Source organism: Arvicanthis niloticus, chromosome 1, assembly GCF_011762505.2.
Source record: "Arvicanthis niloticus isolate mArvNil1 chromosome 1, mArvNil1.pat.X, whole genome shotgun sequence".
NCBI classification, from domain to species: Eukaryota; Metazoa; Chordata; class Mammalia; order Rodentia; family Muridae; genus Arvicanthis; species Arvicanthis niloticus.
Genome location: NC_047658.1, coordinates 131,573,592 through 131,589,578, shown reverse-complemented (window position 1 = coordinate 131,589,578; position 15,987 = coordinate 131,573,592). Strand labels below are relative to the sequence as shown.

Sequence of the window (15,987 nt, the reverse complement as noted above, 5' to 3'; positions counted from 1 at the left end):
TAACATTACTAATTTGCATTTCCTTTTTTCTTCTCATTCTCCGTGTAAGGTGCCAGCATTCACCCCTGTGTCTTTGCCACTGTGCATTCCACAAGGAAAAAGTTCATCTCATTGTGACTTTGAGTCGCTCTCCTTGACAATCAGTGATGTTTCCCATGATGCCACACACCTGTCGTGTGTTTGCCCTTTTCTTCTTTTCCTTTTTTTGAGACACACCTGTTTACGTTTGTTCCCATTTTTAAGGTTATTATGATTGTTATTGATCTCCTTACACATTCTGAAATCACCCTCTTGTTAGAGCCATAGTTTGAAAATATTTCTCTCATCTTTTTAGGTTGTATCTTCATTCTTCTGTCTCCTTCGCTGGTATAGAAGGTTTTCAGTTCACCGTTAGCTCATTTGTCATTTTTTTTTTTTTTTTTTTTTAAATTTCCTATGTTCTCCTTGGTCATCCTGGATTCCTAACACATTTGTCTGCTTCCACTCCTTTTCATGTGTGGTAAGAGCTGGAGTCCAGTTTCACTCTCCTGCATGGTCTAGTCTGCTCTGCTGTGCCTTGGGCCCATTTTACATCGGCAGCATGTTTCAGTTCTTATAGCTTCGCAGTGCACTGTCACATTAGATGATATGGTGATGTAGCCTATGTTCCTTGGGCTCAAATTTGCTTCATTAATGTTTTTGATTTGGTTAGTATTTATTTGGTGCTTCCAAATGTATTGTAGGGTCTTTTTCTAGATATGGGAAGGAAATCATTGCTATTTTGGTTGGGATTGCACTGGATCTGTAGATGACTTTAGTTAGTATGAACACTTTAACCAGTATCAACTCTTCGACTGTACAGACAGATACTTTTCTATGTATCTTTGTGGCTTCTGGCTCATTTTGTCAATGGCTTTTAGCTTCATTAGGGAGCTCCTTTCTCTTGGATAATTTTTTTTTTTTAGTTACTGTTTTCTGTTTCAGTCTTTTCACTGTTGCTATGTAGAAAAATTCCTGATTTCAGCCTGCTTTGTGCCTTGCTCTGCAACCATGTGGAACTCACTTATTAAATGTTGTTGTTTTGTTATTTTGGTTTTTTGGCCAAGTCTTTGGAATTGTCTACATATAGTTCACATCATTAGTCTCTTCTGCGTTTTTATTTCTCCATGCCTCAGTCTTGGAAAGTTATATATGGACAGGAATTTGTCCACCTTTTTAGCTTATCAAATTTTTTGTACACCAGTGTTCATAGTCTCTCATGCTTTTTATACTTTGAGTTGTATCTCTTTCCTGTCTCTACTTTTGTGTTTGATTCCTTTATCTTTTCTTTCATTGTATTGTTTTTGGAAAGACAAACTTTGATCTTTATTAATGGTTCATATTTTTTCTTTAATTTCTCCTCTGGTCTTTATTTTTTTCTTCTATTAAAGACATTTAAAAATTCTTTACTTCTTCATTATTTGTCATCTAGGAGTTTGTTGCTTAATTTCCATGTATATGTAGTTTTCAGCTGTCTTCTTTGCTTTTCCATCGCATCCAGGCCTCCAACCCATGGGCCATTTATGGTCAGGATAGGTCTCCCCCACCTCAGTTAACCTGGAAGCATCCTCATAGCTATACCCAGATGTATGTCTTTCCAACCTCCTATGTGATTCTAAATCCAGCTATGTGCACAATGAAAATGAGCTACCACACTGCCCTGTCACCATCCATCCATTACATATCTTTAGAAGTAAATTTCTTATAAGTAGCATATAGTTGCCTCTTAGGTTTTAATCCATCTGTTGAGCAGTAAGTTGGGGCAGGACCAAACTTACAATGCTATGGCATGAAGCTGTGGCAGGAGACAGCTGCAGCTGTAGTTGATGCAGGCCAGGCGACAAATCTGTTCCATTGGAGCTTCAGTTCTCTGCCTGGAGCTAGAGTGGTCCAGAGTCTTCTTCATTCAGGAGCACTAGCTTAGGTGGAGGGTCATTGGGATCTGCCTACCTTGAAGTTTCCTGCTTTCAAGTTTCCTGCTCAGTCTTGAATTCCAAGTCAATGGACTGTGCTTAGTTCCCTGTCCCCAGAAGCTGCCGTCTTCCCTACATTCTGCTTCCCGAGGTCACAGGAAGATGGTGGAAGTGGTCCATGGGCCACCAAATCAATGCTCATGGATATTGAATCAGGACAGAGAGCATGGACTCAGTACCAAGGCTAGTATTTGGTTTCAGGTTCAAGGGCAGCATTCAGTGTTCGTCCCCTTCCACAGGTGGGAAGCGTCATTTCCATGTTGTGCCACTTGTTGCTGGAGAAGGGATGACATAGGCAATTTCTTGTCAACACATTTTTTTTTTTTCATCATAGGATAACAAGCTCCTGTGACGTCTCATCTGGTTTTGTTAGCCCTTGTAAAAGTGGTTTTAATGGTGAATGGGGCTGTTTAAGATGATTCTGTGGGGAGACAACTGTTTGAGGGTTTTAGCCCACTACCATCTTTTTAAGCTTTCCAACCTTAAGTATTTTGTTACAAAGATATAAAGCATAGTAACAAAGAGGCAGTTGCTGGAGCACAGCAGTTAGCCGCCTCCAAGGGCTTCTGGCAGCTTTGATGTAGTCAAAACTAGGGACCTAGTTTTTCAGAAAAGGAGAAAGACTAGGACACTAGCAGAGCACCAGGTCTTCTGTGATGGGAGCCCTCTGCCCACTCAAGTCCAACAGTAGCAGGAAAACCATGTTACCAAAATTTGAAAAAGTGGAATTGCAGAGTACTAGGTAAAAGGCTTCTAGAACATTCTCACAGAATGCTCAGGTTGTTCCTGAGGCACTGTTTTCCTCTTTGGCTCAAGCCCTCAGCTAAGACTGCTTTTCTTTGTTGTTGTTGGAGGAAGGATTAATTTCTGTTTCTCTTCCTTCAGTGATGATAGATACAAAGTATGAAATCGAACGGGAAAGGGCCCCCTCTCCCTTTCAGGGTATTCTAAGGAGCTGGAGAACACTGGTGTGTGTGTGTGTGTGTGTGTGTGTGTGTGTGTGTGTGTGTGTGTGTGTGTGAGAGAGAGAGAGAGAGAGAGAGAGAGAACCCAGCCAGTTTCACAAGATAAATACCTGGGTAGCAAGCAGTCTCCATAATCTTTAAGGCTGAAGGTGGCTTATTAAGGAAGACAAAATCCTCCCTCCCTGCACACAGAGCCGTTCCTCCCCGAAACAGTACATATCCAGAGCCAAGGGGGTGAAGTCCTTGTTTATTGTTGCAGCAATTCTTATACAGACATTAGCGTTCAGTTAAATAAGGAGCTAGCACATTAAATACATCACAACCCCAAACCAGACAACTGCCGCCACGGCACAAAGAAGGGGAGGGTGGGCCAGGACCGGTGACCAGACTGTTAGAGGAAATACATTCAGTGGGTGTGCAGTATCAACATTCCAGGCTCACGTGTAGATATATTTTATTTATATATATTTATATTTATATATAGAGATCATTGAGTTTCGTGTATACAAAGAACAATATTGTTACAAATACAATACTATACTTCTCCCGATGTTTTACAGTAAGCGCTAATGCACCCCGTTACAGAACAGGGGTGTGGGTTCATACCCCAGGTGCTGTGCTAAATATGTACAAGAGATTTCATTCCCACACAGTCATCACACACTGCCCTAGATGGAGGGAAGATAAAATCAGGGTTGTGTACTCAAGTGGACCCTAACCGGGGAAGGAGCAGACAGAGGTGAAACTCAAACTAACAGGTAGCCTGGTGAAGGTGAGAGTTAAAACATCAGGAAGAGGTGGCCCTTGGTTGTAAACATTGGTGGCAGCTACACCAGTGGGTGGAGAGACCTGAGCAGGGCTCTGTGGGCGGGTTTTCATCAGTGTGCCACAGGGAGCATAGGTGTGGGCGGGGCTGCAGGAGGAGGGAGGGGGAGCTACGGGGGAGGTAGTAGGTTACTCTGGACTCCCTGAAGGCCAATGTTAATGGGCGAAGTTCAGAAAGCAAACCCGTGTGCAGGGAGGTGGCAGCCTGCCGTGCGCTCTACTCCCCCCCCTGGAGCCTGCTGTGGGGAAGGAAGGGATCGCTCAGGAAGTGGGCTCCTGCCATGGATCTGTGAGGCTTCCCTCCTCTCATGAACTCAAGGCTGATGGTGGCTCCCTGAAATGCTCCCGAGGAGAAGGCAGAGGCAGAGTGGGTTCTAGTGCAACCTCATTGGATTGGGGGCGGGGGTGTGGATCTGGGAGCCTGCCCCAAAGCCAAGTCACCAGCATGTTCCAGCTGAGTGGGCAGAGCAGCTTTGTGCCTTGTAGTTTGAGGAAGGCGGCTGTGTGTAGTCGGCCCCATTACTGGGAGAGATGAGATATTTACATAAGTAACTATGTATGAGGATGCCAGATAAGACCTGATCCCAAGTTTAACCATTCAGTCTGATGCTAGCAGAGGAAGAACATGCTTCAGCAGGGGGCCTGGACCAGGATCTGGGAGGGAGAAACCTCCCTTAACACAAAAGACTAAGTAATCCTTACAATCATGCTAAACTGTTAGTTCCCAAGGAGAGCTCAGAAGCTTCTCAGGCCCCCTCAGAGCTTCCAGGGTTTGTGTGCAACAAGAATGGAAAGCACTCTCTTTTTCCTCTTCCCCTGGGGTGAAGACACTTTATTGTGATTACCAGGAGTGATGACTCTGGGTTCTGCCCTGACCAGTCCCAGGTTAGCCTCTGAGGTCCTACTTCTGCTTTCTGGTCCAGGTGCTTGGGCACCTGCCCATGGTGGCCACCCTGGGTCTGACGGACAAGTGACTTTACCAAGGTTCCCAATGCCAGAGATGGCAGCAATAATGTCCCTCTTTGTCCTACCCATCATCTCTGGCAGCGGAGAGATGGACCGCATCCTTCAGTGTGTGGTTATGTTAGATATCTGACAGATCAGTTATTTCAGGGTGTGTAAGGAAAATCCAAGCCATGGCTCCTGGTCTCCACGTTTGCTGGACCTTGGGCCTGGTCATGCAGGAGCATTCTATTAGATTCTGTTAAAATCAAGTCCAGACAGCCTGGCTTCTGTGCCCCCATTCCACACAGCTCTCGAAGCAGCAGGCCCCGTCCTTCTCAGGCAGCTATCTGGACAGCCGGTGGCCTCATACCCCTGGGACATTTTGTGCTAGAGTAAAACTGAGGGCTCACAGTAGATCCCAGCAAGCACTGGGATTTCCCGAGTCTCTCCAGACATCTCATGAAGTCAGAGACCTCAGAGGTTGGCTGTTTCCCACCCTGGCTAAAGCTTTCTGTTCCTTCTCTTGTTCTTTTCACATCTCTCCCTCCCCCAGATCCCCCTCTTCCCTCCGTAAATCCATTCTCCCCAACACTGAACTCCCATTTCCAAAGATACAATATAAATATCCCAGATGCAGAGAACAGGGATTATATTCATACTACAAAATATATTAGTTTTTCTTCCCCGTCTCTACTGAGGTCATCAATGAAACAAAATAAAAACAAAAACTAGCCACGTCCCACATGGAAACAAACCGCTCTTTGGACCAAGAATGGCTCAGAATATTATTAAAACACATGGACTAGACTGAGACATGATCCAAAATGTGAGGCATCTGATGGAGACATTAAGCCTTCTGTACCAGCTGCAAACTACCAGATCTACAAGACAGTAGAGAATGTTTCTGGAGCACAGTTGGGAATTCCTAGGCCCAACACCAAGTTTGAAGTCTGCCTGATTTAGTGGCTTATCTATTCTAGACTCTAGAATATCACATCGTCATTAGTAGCGGTGAATGGGCCCAGGCTGGCTTAGCCTTTGGTCAGGGAAGCATGACACTAGGGCATCCACATCACAGTTTGTCCCTCAAGAACCTCCAGTGTGTACTCCACTGTGTACTCCTCCAGTGGGGTGGGGAACTTGGAGGGAACTCTGAGCCAATTGGGACAGAGAAGGCCAGGACAGTGTCTTTCTTAGGACAAGGCTGGCTGCGTTCTGCCTATGTCAGCCTTCTGCTAGCGGAAGGGATCTTCCAGAGAGGTGCTGGGGGTTATCTACAGGGTTTGGATGCTAGGTTTGTAGCCTGCTTCAATACAGGTAGAGGGCACATGAGACACTGTGCAGGGCTCGTGTGTGTGTGTGTGTGTGTGTGTGTGTGTGTGTGTGTGTGTGTGTGTATCTCGTGTACACAGACGTGCCTGTGCCTTAGGATAGTACCTGCCTGTGGTTATCCTCCAATTGGTAACCTTGGACAATCTGGGGAACCTCAGAGGCCCTGTGACTTGCCAGGATCTCTGTGGTGTCACAGCAGCCTTGTCCAGGGTGTCACTTCCTCGTTTCTCAGAAGTTAGGCTTGAATTAGCATACACATTGCAACTAAAAGAAACCATGGAGGAGATTTAAAACTGGCTCAGAAATTCTGGGCAGAAATAATGTACAGGGCCCCCAACTACATAGCAGGCAGCAAACATCCTTAAAAGATGAGGGCTTTGAGGCTGTTCAGTGCCATCACATGTCACCAACTATCTTCCCATCAAGTGAGGTGAGGAGGGCAGAGAGATGAGCAATTGAGTTTCGGGCACTGCTCAGTCACCTCCTATGCTGCCTCTGGGAGCTCCTTCAGGGAAGTGTGTGTCTCTTGGGGAGGGATGATGCCTCCTTGGGCAGTAGCAACCACTCTAAGGTCCCCCAAAGGCCCTCCACCATGATCCCAGGTAGATATTAGCTTCTCTCCACCCTCAAGAGGGCACACACAAAACTTCCCTTGTATTAAGGAAGGAACAGAAAAAAACAGACTGGAGAGAGACAGAGAGCAAAGAGGTCCTTGCCGATTCTGCTCTTCCTGCGTAAGACCAAACGTTGGGCACGAGAGGGGAATGTCTCAGTGGACACACGATGCAGCACAAGAAACACAACCACGGTGAGGAGAGTCCTCCATGCATGCCACCGCGCCACGGAGGTGCGGCTCAGATGTAAACGGGCTGCTCCTGGGCCGTCAGCAGTCTGTACATGGCTGCTGGCATCGTCTTCATGTGGATCTGAGGGCGGAGAGCCATGTTAGCAGGGGTTGGGATTGGGGCCTCAGAAATAGTGCCTCTCACTATAGACAGCTTTCAAGACTGCCCACCTCTGGCCCCGGGACCTGGTCTTGGAAGCCCGAAGCCTGCAGGCTTTCTAGAAAGTTGTGGTGGCTCTAAATGGTAAGAAGCTATGGGTAAGGCTTAGTTTTCTAGTTAAAGGCTCCAGCTTTTACAGCCCTTTGAAAAATAAAGAAGGGACCACGGGAAGACAGACTCCAGCTTCTGGCAGCCTGCTTCCCTTTCTTGGCAATGTGGGAGTGCCAGCCCATCTAAAACTGCTCAGCTACTAAAGCAAGAAAGCAGCCGCAGAGATCTAGTTAGGACTGAGTGTGAACCCATGCCAATGCTGGGGGATACTGACTTGATGGGTCTTGAATCTAATTTTTGTCTTCTAAGCACACTGGGTGGGATTAATTGGGGGAGAATGAGAGAATATGGGGAGCCACAGAGAGTAGTAGCACAAAGTGAGCATTGAAGAGAAGGTAGCAGCGGAGGGGGCTTCCATCAGCCAGGTCTGAGGCAGGGGGCTGCTTACTAAGGAGCATCTAGGGAGCGGAAAGGAGGCTCTAGAAGGTTCCCAGCAAGGCTAGCCTGGCACTAGGGGCACACATGGCACCTCAACCCTGTTCAGCCCCGGGTCTTAGTCCTACCTCCCCAACGGCATTGGAGAGGATGTGGACGATCTTCTCATGCGGTGTGGCTACAACACTCTGGCCATTGATTTCGATGATCCGATGTCCCACGCGGACGCCTCCTCTCTCAGCTATCCCCCCTCTCATGAGGCTGCAGATCTACCAGAGGCAAGCATCAGGTTACACCTAATGGGCAGTGCCCCACCTTAGAACCATGTCAGGGTGGAAGAGTGACCTCCCTGGAACCCTAGTGCCCTAGCATGAACACTCCTGAGACGTTGACTCGGTGAGGCTTGGGCCACGTAAATCTCGTAGGTTCTTCTTATGAGCAATGGGCTCTGTAGCCCGGTATGGAGCTGAGTGTTTAACTAGCATGACAGATCCTGCGTCTGACCCCTAGAGCCATATTCAGTGGCAGCAAAAGTAGGTTCTGTAGGCCCACCTGGCTGCCTGTGCACCTGCTTTGCACAGGGGATATGGCAGGTGTGACCCTACTGGTGTCCAGAACTCTGACCACTTTCTATCCCTGTTGGGCCTATCAGCCGGTGGCTAGTGTTTCAGTCAGCTTTCCATAGTCACAAGCAGGCTTACCTATGGAACTGTTTGATGCTGGTAGCCTGTACCCGAGGAACACGATTATGTGATGCAAAGAGGCACTAGAAACCTGCCCTGTTTCATGGTGTGGCCTGAGGAGAGCAGCACTTGCTGTTCTTCTTGACTTGGTGGTCCCTGGCTAAACTCACTTCTTACTAGAATGGAAATGGTGGCACAGCCAGCCACTGTATGAGGTCAGGCTGTGACCACTGGTGAATGAACCCTCCCAGCGCTGCAGGTCGGCCTACTCCTAACATACACACTCAGCAAGAGTGTGTGGTGTGTGTGATCTTTGTAAGGCTGACTTTACATTATAGGCTGTGCATTTATTCAGAAGTTGATGCAGACAAAGCCTGCAGCAAGGGAACTTAGTGGTTCTGGAGTAAGTAGGTCCTTCTGGCTCTAAGGGGCTCTCAGGTCAAAGCATTCCTTAGCTGCTTTCCACACAGGAGGCAAGACCAAGGGTCTAGGCCAAGGCTGTGGTTCATTGGTAGAGCGCTTGCCTGGCATACACTATCTCAAACAAACCAAGAGGTAGTTAAATGAACACTGAAAACCCCAAACCTTTTTACTGGATGAAAAGATGAAGGGAATAGACCTGCTGGAAAAATATTCAATATATCTCCATTTTCGTTTGTTATCGTATTCTGGAAAACGGTGTGGTGTGACTTGTACTTACAATTCCATTCTGCACGCTGAAACCCAGCTGGTAGCGAAGGTCCGGCCTCCTTATTAGCACTGTGGTCACTGGGGGGCACCTCACAATGTTCAGCTTGACTCGGGACTGGTTCTTTAAGCCCTTAAAACATGAATAAAGCACAGTGGAGATGATGACCCCTCAATCAGGCAGACGAAATAAAGACAGATGTTGCCTGACCCAGAGGCAGCACCCAGCCCTGCAGGCTTCTGAAGAGCTCACTGCAACCTGCAGGCTGTACGTGCCTGAGCTGGGGCTGTCCCCATGAGGCTTCCCTGGAACCCATCCAGTCTGTGTGAAACGGTGTCCTGTAGATGGCATCTTCGCTTTGGAAAGTGGCCAGTGTCAAGGGACCGGGCAACAGTACAACTATAAAGAAGAACCTCACGTGCTTCAAGGTGAGGGATGTGCACAGTTGGTAGAGAACCCGTGGGCATGGACCTCTTCCTCTACAAGGCAGTGACTCCTTACAAAGGGCATACATGTCCCAGCAAGCAGCTCATTCACACAGCTGCTTCTCTCTGCTCTCTGACCTCTTCTTCCCCGTTCTATGTCTAGAGAGTTTGTCTCGCTCCTGGATGTTACCCACACGAGCTAGATGCTCCAGCGAGTACCTGCCTCCTTGAGATGTAGATTGTGAAGAAATAAAACATGGAGACTGTACATGGGTTCATCCTTGCTTGCCTGCCCTTCCTCTAGGTCAGAATGGATTGTAGAAGAAAAGCTGGCCTTAAATTTTGGACAGGAAACAGTTTTTCAGAACCTGTATGGTGCTTTCTACACATTAGCCACACAACCCCTCCCTCAGGCAGGCCCACCTACTACCTCATCAGCTATGTGCTGAGAAGTGAGGGCCAGGGAGAAGAAGCCACCTCAGAAGTAAACGTGCTCCCTCCAGTGCTGCTGTCGCTGTGGGAGGCCTGCTTGCCAGAGCAGATACTTTGAGGAGAGCATGTCCAAAGCTCTCTGAGCCTCTCCCCACACCTGTTCTCCAGCTGATGCTTCGAATCCCAGTTCAAGATACACAGTGCAGAGAAAATGATGATTTTGGCATCCTGGAGCAAATGGACCACACTGGTTGGTGTGTCTGGAGGTCCTGCTGCTACAGTTGAGGCTGGGAGATCAGAGGATCCAGGAAATGCCTGCCTGCCTGGACTCCTGTCTGCCAAGACCAGCTGCTTAAGAAATGGTTCAAGGTCAGCTTAGACTTTCCTCCAGGGAGCAAGAGTACTGGGTCTTGAGGTGGGTGAGCATGCTTTCCTCTAAGAGGGCAACAATCAGAATGAACAGGGATTGCAGAGAGCTAGATTTCATTCAGGTCCATGAAATCCCCTAGACATAGCACCTCATGTGACCTGATGCTCGAACCAATGCTGGTATCACCTGTGCCCCCAGTGCTTTGAAACAGGCTAGGAAACACCTTCATTAAGGAGTAGTATTTTCAACGTGGTGGAATGAATGGAGTGTGCTTTTCCTGCATAAGATGCCAGTGACAGATCTGGGCCTTCTGTTGACAACAAGTCTTGTCGTCATGCCAACAAGGGGGAGAGAAGGTCTAGGTTTCTGCTCCTGGCAGTGGGACAAGCATAGCCAGGTGAGGAGGAGAGTGCTGGTGTCCCTAGACCTGAGTTCCTGTAACATTTTTGCTTCCATAGCAGGAAGCTTTAGGGTACTCTGCACTGTCTTACCTTCTCCACATGGTGACACTGAAGTCTTTGTCAGGTCTATGTAGTTCTTTCTAAATGCTTCAGTCTATGCTGAAACGGCCATTTAAGCTTCAAAACTCAGACTCCCAGACATCAAAGCCTACAGTATCATAGAGCGTGGTAGTCTAGGCCTTGGCCACATGCAGATTATAGGCTTTTTTTTTCTTGAGCACCTATACTTTGTTCATTTAAAAGTCACTTACATACCAAGAAATAGGTTAGGCACTAGAATAAGATTCTCTAGGTCTCCTGGAACTGGGGACGGGGAATGAGAGGCTGAGAGAGGACACACAGAGAGTATCAGAACTAAGACTGGGCAGTGGCCAAGGCAGTTTGAGTCCCACTACATCCATCCACTACATCCCCCTGAAGACCATATACTGTAAGATCAGGAATTTGTGGAAAACCAGAGCTGAGAGTGACAGGATCTGACCAAAGGGATTGTGGGCCTTCACACAAAGCCACCTGTTTAAATGCAGGACTATTTATGTACGCTCAGGTAATTGGGAAGGCCTTATAGAATACACCAAAAAGCATGAGAATGAAGCTATTTTCCCTAAAAAACTTCAGATTGCTCTGGTGAACTGATTCAAGATGCCTCAGCAGAATAACTTCAAGACTGGAGAAAATGTGCTCCAACGTAAGGCTTAGGAAATGGTGGTCTGAAATAACCAGGGCACGCTCTGCTCTGCTGTGCCTAATCAGTGTTTCAAGTTGGGTCCTATTAACTTAGACTTCTTACCTGCCATTTTGTTGGAGGTGCCAGTTAAATAAGTGGTCATTCTGTCCCCATGACAACAGTGAATGTTGCAGCGAATTAAGAAACACAGTGAGAAGGGAAGAAGCAAGACTGATCTCTATAGCAACCAGAGCAGAACCACAATACTCTTGAGAAGTACAGGAAGGCTGGGCACTAGGCTGGAAAAGAGCAGATTGTCTGGAGAGCAGGGCTTGGAGGCAACGGCGTGAACAGAGAAAGATGCTAGCCTGCTTTGTCTACCAGTGACTGAGCTTTAGGAATAAGTTACACCTGGAAAGGTAAAGCTAGGCACAAAAGCACGTAGAGGGTATCTATAAATGGAAACATTCTACTTCCTGCAGCGGGGTTGTGGTGGGGGCAATTAGCATTGAAGTGGTAAGACACAGAACACCTAGCTTTACTTGCCTGGTCCTCAGAGTTCAGGCCAGAAGACTTCCTGAGTGTTTGCTGAAAAGCAGAGCCCTACTTAGGACTTGTCAGAACAGAACCAGCATCTTAACAGCACCCCTGGGTGGCTCATGTGTGAGAAGCAATGATTGAACAAGATGCAAGATGCTGGGCAGATAACTACAACGCACACTGGGACCTACTGAAATAAACAGCTGTTGGAAAAGTTCTGAGGTCCAGACATTCCCCTGCAGTAGCTGAGGGGTTTGGGGTTGGGCAGTGTGAGCATCTGCCTAGGTCCAGGCACAAAGTGGGTGGTGTCTAGAGAACTATAAAAAAATGGCACTAAACATACTGAGTGTGTCTTCATTTAGCATCGTGGGTTCCGGCAGGTTGTGGCAAATGTCCCGCAGTGAAGAGGAGCCACTGGCAGGCCATCTGATTTTTCAGCTCAACAGAGCTGAGTGTCTTGGGGGCACTGAGTGCCTAGCAGTCTCTAACCGGCCCTGCCTGCTGTGCACATCTCTGTGAGGGAGGCCACAGAGGAGCAGCTTCCTCAGGCCCTTGTCAGGCCTTTCATTATCACATGGCACTTTCATTTTCTGAATTCATGGCAACTCCACTTACAGACATCAAAGTTCAGCTCCTCAAACAAACTTTTCCTCTCCCAACTCAGGAAGCTCGAGGGAGGGCTACTGTTTGCATTTGAGTTTCGCTTTCACCTTGATTGGGTTGGTGATCTGTGCACAGAGCTGAGTCCCTAAGCAGAAGGGGGTGAGCTTGACCACATGGACACTATGACCATCTTGTTTGTGTCATTTAGAGGGCAATGGGGACAGGTAAGAAGAGAGCTGGGTTCCAACGAATGGCCAGCTGGGGGCCCTAGGCCTTTGGAGTTTCTGGTAAAGGGTGGCTTATGGGAAGACCAGGCTCTGACACAGGGCTGGGAGTCATCAGAAATTCCTGCTTCTCACACTCAGGTCCACCCCATCTTCACTCAAGTTCCCTCTACTGCCCCACCCCTACTCTGTCTTTTCGATCACCTTGGGTTGCCACAACGAAATATCACACACTGGGTGGCTTACAGTCAATCAAAGTTACTTCTACTAGTTACACAGGCCAGAAGTCTGAGTTTAGGGTGCTGGCAGCCCGGTGATGACAAGGGGACTCCTCTGGGCTGCAGATTGCTGGCTTCTTGGTTTCACATGGAGGAAGAGAGGCCCGTAGTGCTGATGCAATTCATGAACGCTTCACCCTTCGGACCTAATCACTTCCTCCAAACCCCTGTGGTTAGGGCCTCAACATGTACTTTAAGGGGACATACTCAGTCTATAATACCCCTCCCTCAAACCCATAGCCTTTCCAGACCCAGATCAGCTCCCCATGAAGTCACCCTCACCAACTTCACTCACCACTTTCTCTCTCACATCTGAACTCTGTACTCCATACACTCTCAAGACTGGCACTATCAACAGCAGGGGCTGGGTAATTCTTGGCAGTGCAGGGGCTGTCCTATGCATCGTAGGATGGGTCTGCAGTAACTTCACATTGGGCAGCCAAGACAGTCTTAGTCTTCTGGGGCATGCATTATTACCTCTGGCTGAGGTTGTACACTTTGACATCTTCCCTGAACAGTGTTGTCTTGGCGACAGACTGTTCACTAGTCTGTCTGTACCAAGGTCCAGTTATGTAATCATTGTTCTGTGACTCAGTGTCTACTTGTGCTATAGGTGACCATAGTACCTGCTACATCAAAGTTCATGAGCAACCAGAAGCCATGGGTTCAGTGAGTGAATCTACAACCACCCTCTGGTCAGTGTTGAGTGCACAGGCCTTGACTTCTGTAGCTGTGGGCCCAGTCGTCTTTTCTTGCTATGCCTAGCTCCTGGGTGAGGTCCTGCTCACCGTCTGGACCACACAGCTCCTTGCATTTCTCACATGAACATACAAGTAATTTGTTCACAAGAGAAAGGGGAGAGGGCAGGCCAATGGGCAGTGGTCCTGCCTTTCAGAAAGGTCACCATGACAACACCAGATCAAACCTTGCAGGCCAGGCTAAGATCTTCCTCTTGACTCAACACCAGCCCATTATCCATCAATTCAGGCAGACACTTCTAAGCACCCATCCTTCCTGACATAAACCTAGGTTTTAACCCTTTCAAAGTCAACTTAAACACTGTCCTATAAATGTTTCCCCGTCTAAATGATTCCTGCCCTTTACATCTATGTTGCTACGTACCCCGTCAGCAATATAATTATCTTCCACATGTATGGCTTCTCCATGGTTCAGCTCAGCACCCAACAAAAGTCCAATTAAACATATCTGAATTTGCATTAAGCAGATTCTCTGATCTCATCATTAATGTATGCTATACATGTGCTGCATACCTTAGTCAACCATAGTGATCCTGTAAGACAATACTGAAAGATTCCCATTACCCGGAGACACCATAGGCATCGTAACATCATGGTACAAGTCACTCTTCACGTCCGTGGTGACGTCTGTGTAGACTCCCTGCACTGCAAACTTTTATGCATAAAAGCACAGCATGTGTGTACGTACATACATGTATGTACACGATATTTAATTAGGCTGTGCTATTAGCAACATAAATATTCATTATGCTGCATTCCTATCATTATTTTAGGGTGTACTCATAGTCATTTAAACAGAACATTGACCATAGGATAGTATGTGCTGTCTTATGCTGCAGCCCCTCATGGGTCTTAGAATTACTGTCCTGGCTTTGTCAAGTGGCCATATCAGGTGACTGACCTAAATTTGTGTGAGTACTCTGTGATGTTTGGGAAATGACAAAATTGACTAATGATATCTCTCAGAACTAATTTCTCCACACGTGGCTGTATACTAAGCAGCACGTCTACCCTGTGACGGAAGCAGAGACACTTGGCCCTGTGTGCGCCCTCGCCCTAGCTCCTCCAACAAGGGGTTGACTTTTGCCAGTTTCCCCGGCCACCGAATGCCCACCGTGCAGATTTATTCTCTCCTCCCAGCATTGTGTTCTCTCTGAAACACCGTGGGCCAAGGAGAGCTGGGCGCCCCAGCCCGCCCACTTGCTGGGTGTGGGTAACTGTCACACTGGCCACACAAACAGCAAGGATCAGCATTCTCTAAAGGCTACATGCACGGATGCTAAGAAGAAAATCCAGCTCTCCCCTCAAGTGGTCACATTCAGTTTCTCTTTAACTCTTTTCTCTAGTGATGACATCAGTGTAGGTTGAGCGAACATGAACGTGTAAACTAGAGTAGGTTTTCTCCCTGAGTATTCAAGTGGTGGCTTGGGGGAAGGGGCAGGTTGACCCGCACCAGTGTTATCTGAAGATCGGACACACTTCCATGAACTGTAAGGGGCAGTAAATCATGTGCAGCTGCCTGCTGATAACAGACTATCTGGGTTATAGAGCTGAGGGAGATCCTGCTGGGGCTGAGCCTGGTTACATGGGAGAAAGGGAGTTAACTGATGAGCTATGCCTAGGACGGGTACTGCTGTTACGTAAGCTGTATATATTACATATCACATATATGTAATTTACAGAGAAACAATAGTAACTCGATTGTTGGCTGTCTTGGGTGCAAGTCCATGCCGTTTGTATTTGGGTCTTCCTCCTGCCTGTGCTTAAAAATGTTCACAAATTTCGAGGACTGGGTGGCAATCACATTTCACATCATTTTAGATCCGTTACTGAAAAGGTTTTCTCATGCCTAGGTACCTTAATGATGCTCTGGCAGGTGGATAGAGGCAGGCCCACCAGGCTGGTGCCGTTAATGGACATGATCTGGTCCCCGATATTCAGCTTCCCTGACTTCTCTGCAGGGCCTCCGTGCATCATGTTGGCAATGATCACGGTTGGTAGAATGGATCCCCAGCCAGACTCCACAATCACAACTCCCAGGATTTCTCCTTTCTGTTTCTCTATGAAGACCTGAAAGGAGAAGAAAACAGAAATCTCAAGTCAGCAGTCATATGGGATAGGTCCTGGAGCTGGGCCCCCTGCCTGTGTGGGAAAGAAGAGACACTTCTTTGGGGCTGCCAGTCTAGGTGAGTTTCTGTCTTTTCTGTATCCCATGGCACTGGGAGTCTCTAAGAAACCTCTTCATCCAAACCCATCTAGACCTGGGAATTCACCCTCATTTCATATGACCAGTCTGGCCTTACATGCAAA

The 15,987-nt window shown here is 47.6% G+C and overlaps 1 protein-coding gene across 4 annotated transcripts in view; it reads right to left on the bottom strand.

Annotated features, from left to right (window-relative positions):
• Positions 1-3,183: 3,183 nt before the first annotated feature.
• Apba1 (amyloid beta precursor protein binding family A member 1) overlaps positions 3,184-15,987 on the bottom strand; it is a 200,564-nt gene continuing 187,760 nt past the window's right edge. For all 4 annotated transcript variants that reach the window (XM_076918547.1, XM_076918545.1, XM_034504563.2 and 1 more), the window contains 4 exons: positions 15,535-15,747; positions 8,932-9,051; positions 7,677-7,817; positions 3,184-6,984 (listed from right to left, as the gene is read on the bottom strand). In XM_076918547.1, coding sequence (XP_076774662.1) covers positions 6,913-6,984; positions 7,677-7,817; positions 8,932-9,051; positions 15,535-15,747 — 546 coding nt within the window. In that variant the 3' untranslated portion in view covers positions 3,184-6,912. The remainder of the gene's footprint in view (positions 6,985-7,676; positions 7,818-8,931; positions 9,052-15,534; positions 15,748-15,987) is intronic.